The sequence below is a fragment of the Harmonia axyridis genome, chromosome X (genome assembly GCF_914767665.1).
Source record: "Harmonia axyridis chromosome X, icHarAxyr1.1, whole genome shotgun sequence".
Taxonomy (NCBI): domain Eukaryota; kingdom Metazoa; phylum Arthropoda; class Insecta; order Coleoptera; family Coccinellidae; genus Harmonia; species Harmonia axyridis.
This window is the reverse complement of record NC_059508.1, coordinates 772,832-777,755: the sequence shown is the minus strand read 5'-3', so window position 1 is coordinate 777,755 and position 4,924 is coordinate 772,832. Positions and strand designations below refer to the sequence as shown.

Genomic DNA, 4,924 nt, shown 5'->3' with positions numbered 1-4,924 from the left:
ATGTTTTTTCTTCAACTTCATATGAAACATTTTCGAGTAAAATTAATTTTTCTAGCGGTAGAGGTATAAACTTCAAAACAATTTCCAGTGTGTTTTCTTGTAGTGGTAAAATTTTTTACCGCAAGTCTCTACGATGAGTGGATCCTGAGATATAGCCGCTTATCTCGCTTATTTACCCACCCTGTAGAATTGATTTTCAGCGAATAAATCCGGAGTCCGGACACATAAGGAAACAGCTGAATCTTTACCAAGGCCGTATCAAGAGAAAAAATTCGGGAGTGGGGGAGGTGGGTCCATTGACTTGAGCTATTTGTGTATAATTTACACACGGTGTTTTTTTTTATACAGAAAACTGTTCTGCCAACCCACATTTTTCACTGCAGAAATCACTAAACGATATTTATGTAAACATTCCATTAATTCCAATAAAAATTCAGTGAATTAGAAAAAATAATGTATAATACTCGTACAGAAAAGGCTCATTTTCTGACTCGTTCATTAAAAAACTCGCCACTTCGTGCCTCATTTTCAAATTTTGAACTCCAGAATATCAATGCTTTTTGCACTTGTATTATAAATAACTATTTCTACACAATACAAGAAGTCGCATGAGGCAATGGGTTCCGAAAATTGAAACGACTTGCATCTTGCATGCCTGAATGTGCCAGATAAAGAAGTCATACATTCATTAAAATTTAATGCAGTCATTAAAATTTTAATCCTCCAGTAAAAGGAGCCTATTGGCTATATACACCGTATGGTGGAATAAAATTTTAATTGTACGGTGAAATTTGATTTCAGGGTTGTTGATCTAATTCCATATGTACACTTATTACCTTCCTATTTGAATAATCTATCTATATTATATTATATATTATATTATTATATTATAATCTATAATATCTGAATGAGAAGGTAATAAGTGTACTTATGGAATTAGATCTCTATTCAATATAAAAAATTCACCTATATGTATTATATACTTGTTCGATTGTTGTTGGTTCCATTGTGATGTTTATTGAGTATATTTTCATATATTTTACAGGCTTGAACTGCCCGAAACGTTGCCATTCAAATGATTGTTGTTTAAATTTTTAAACAATAAATATATTCAGAAACAACCCTGAAATCAAATTTCACCTTACAATAAAAAGTGAACAGGGTAAATAAATCAATGAAATTTTAATGCATATAGAGTTGAGTCTGGATCGAGATATTGAAGGTTAAGTGACCCTACATTTCTTGTTGTTCGAAAAATGGATAGAAATGAGTGTCGTGCATTGATGAAACACTGTTTTTTTTTGGTGGGAGAAAATACCGTGCAAGCAAAGCGATGGCTGAATAAGTGTTATTCATATAATTGAAAATTTAATCGGTTCATGAATTTTTCAACTCTTCCCTCTTTTATATGTAGAATTGACTGAAATGATAAAAAATGTAGGTTCTAATAAGAAAACCTTGAGATTTGACGAATCTGCGTTGTCCAAGTTCATGTTCATGTTGTCAAGTTCATCTTCTGTTGAACACCCTGAACATTTTTGGACCGACCCGCAAACAGTCTTATAAGACTACATATTTGCAGAATCGAAAATGAAAAAGGTTATTTCGAGAAAAAATATTCTGTAGAAATATTAACAAAAATGTGAATCCTCGTTACCACAATTTTTTTCTTAACTATTTCATTAACTCACGAACCGATGAGTTTTTTCTCAAGGTATGGCATATTGCTGAAATTGTCATCAAAAAATCTATCTGATGATGCAATAATATATGCCATTTGAAATAATGAAGTAGTGGTCTGTTTCCGGTATAACCGGAAGTTGTAGAGAATTAAAAATATTTTAGGGAGAAAATTCCATAAGCGTCTAATAGGTCATCGCAGTGAATCACCCGGTATATTTATGTTATGCTTGAAACACCCTGATTTGTGTTGGCTTTTCAAAATGAACAAATATCCTTGAAAACCCCTTTCTGTGAATGAGAAAATGAATAGTTTTTCTCGTCTCAGTTTTCCCATTTCGATCCAACTCCTCAACTCTAGCCGAGTTTCGAACTCTACAGGCGTATATTAGTCTGAAAGTTTAGAAGAGTTTAAAGAAAAAGTATTAAGTGACTAGCATTCCACGGATCCGTTCAGATTTCCCAGACGTTTGGATTGAATTGAATTGTAATCTTCTGAGTCCCCTCGAAAGAAGTTCAGAAATATCCTGCTCCTAGGATATTTGTGACTGAACTACAAGGAGATTAATGAAAATAGACAGATTCTCAACTTAAAAATTTCACTTTTTTTATTGTAAAATATCAAATATCAATGTGAAAAATTGTATAGCGTGATCCAAATTTTAGTTCAATAACTTTGGCGTCGGATAGAACAACTCTTTTCATGAAAAAAAGTTCACATAAATACAGTTGAGGTCGCTTACAACGAGTGTCGCATTTAAGAGAGCTCGGTTTTAGCGAACAATTTCTGTAGAATTATTTACAAGGAGATCTGATCATGCGTTCGAGAAAATTGTGCTGACTTGTCCGAATTTGGATGCGTTAATCGCATTTATTGGTTCAATTTATTCCAGTATTTGATTGAGAGTGATACCGTTCACGTAACTGTACGAAAATGTCGAGGAGAGCTATAACACTAGAAGAAAAGAATCAAATAATAAATAAATTGGCGAATGGTGAATCTAATGCAGATGTTTGCCGACAATTTGGATTGCCGAGTTCAACTGTCTCTACGATCTGGAAAAATAGAGCCAAACTTCAGAGTACGATGAATTCCAACATCTCTAAAATGAAGAAAATTAGCAAACCCGTCAATTCAGGAACTGAAAAAGCATTGCTAAATTGGTTCAAACAAAAGAGGATTCAAAACGTTCCAATTAGCGGCCTGATGTTGCAGAAGAAAGCAGAATATTTTTCTAGACTATTGTCCCCTGATAACCAAAACGTATCCTGTTCTAGAAGCTGGATATATCGCTTCAAAAGAAGGTACTGTATTACTTCAAGGAAAATGCATGGAGAAGCAGCAAGTGTAAGTGCAAGTGCAAGTGCAAGTGAAAGTGAAGAAGATTGGTTGAATTACATCTGGCCCGATATTAGAAAAAATTATTCTAATGATGACATTTTCAACGCTGATGAGACTGGAATATTTTTCAAGCTTATGCCAAATCAAACTCTCAAGTTTCAAAACGAAAAATGTTCTGGGGGTGAGAAAAGTAAAGATAGAATTACAGTGTTAGTTTGCGCCAACATGTCTGGTAAGGAAAAAAGAGAATTATTGGTTATAGGAAAACCAAGAACACCCAGCTGTTTGAAGTCTTGTAAAAATTTACCTGTCAAATATACATCGAATGAGAAATCATGGATCACATCCGAGATTTTTGAGACTGAAATCAGGAAATGGGATCTTGATTTACAAAAAAAGAAGAGAAATATAATCCTGCTTGTTGACAATTGTCCTGCTCATCCATGTGTTGAGAATCTAAGGAGTATAAAATTAGTGTTTCTTCCTCCAAATATGAATGCAATTTTACAGCCTATGAACCAAGGAATTATTGCATGTTTTAAATCCCATTATAAAAAAATATTTCTGAGTAATTTGTTTTCCCACTTAGACAATGGCGAAAAATTTAAATTTTCCCTTCTTGATGCTATATTTGCTTTAAATAGGTCATGGAACCTCGTTTCTTCAAAAACTATAAGCAATTGTTATAGGCATGCAGGTTTTTATCCTGAATATGAGGAAATTGATGACATTCCTTTAGCAGAATGGTTGAGGATCAATGATGAAATTCCTTCAGCACAATGGTTGAGGATCAATGATGGAAATTCCCAAGGGGATTCACTTAGTTTATTTGATTGGGCAAAAAGAAACAACCTGATCAACCGACATTTCAGCGACAAAGAATTACAAGCCTATGAAAGCGTGGATGAGTCTTTGGATGTTTGTGGAAATTTATCTGATCCTGAAATCGCCACTTCTGTAAAAACAAATGATAAGTCCGGGCGCATATTGAGAAGCAGCCGTGTTGCCAGCCATTACTAAATACTGCATTTGGGTAATAACAGTGAACTGAAGAGAGAAATGGAAGGGACCCGTAGGTACGCGAATTCGCCTAAAAAGTAAAAAGATAAGATGTGACAATATCGGTGATAATTTAGATACCTTGACATCGAGGAATTCAAAATTCAAAAACTTTTCAATGTCTTCAAATTCTAAAACCTTGAATTTTTTTGGAATATATTATCTTGATAAAGATTTTAATAAAGCTTGTTAATTTGAATGATTTGTCAAAATCAATATTACGTAACAGTTTGAGTATCTATACAACGTTACATCGAATAGGTTTTCTTTTCCACAAAGTTGACCATATTGAGCCATCAACTTTTGAACATAATTCTAACCGTCCATGCACAAACATGGTTTCAATTTCCAGAATGCAACATTAACCAATTGTACATTTAATATAACTTCGGTCAATGAAAATGACATTTGAATTAGAATTATTTATTAGAGGGAAAAGTAGTTTTCCCTCCGGCGGAAGAAAAGTAGAACTTTTCGATGATCCTGTCATTCGAGATATTGACGTATGAAAAAAAAAGAGTAAAAAGACTGTTTTGTTATTTTCTTTTATGAATGGAAATAATTTTTACAATATAAAATGAAATAAGTTTTTTACTTGTAACTCTGGTATTATTACATTAATTGTTTTGATTTCCAGGTATTGGAGTCTACATAATGTAATGTTTCGAATCAGGTAAGTGTCTCCAACCAACATTATCCAGTGGCGTACATATAGGGGTGCGATAATCCTTTTCCTATTTAAAATCTACACCACTGTCTTTCTTTCGAAAAAATTATTTCATTTCTGAAATCAACAGAGCTTCACTAAAAATAAAGTTCTCTTGAATCTTTTCCATAGAATGT

General features: G+C 33.3%; 1 protein-coding gene across 1 annotated transcript; it reads left to right on the top strand.

Annotated features, from left to right (window-relative positions):
• The first annotated feature begins 2,614 nt into the window (after positions 1 to 2,614).
• Positions 2,615 to 4,042, top strand: LOC123686104 (tigger transposable element-derived protein 4-like). Its single transcript, XM_045626086.1, has one exon. It carries the CDS (start codon positions 2,615 to 2,617, stop codon positions 4,040 to 4,042), a length of 1,428 nt encoding a protein of 475 aa, XP_045482042.1.
• The last annotated feature ends 882 nt before the right edge of the window (positions 4,043 to 4,924 follow it).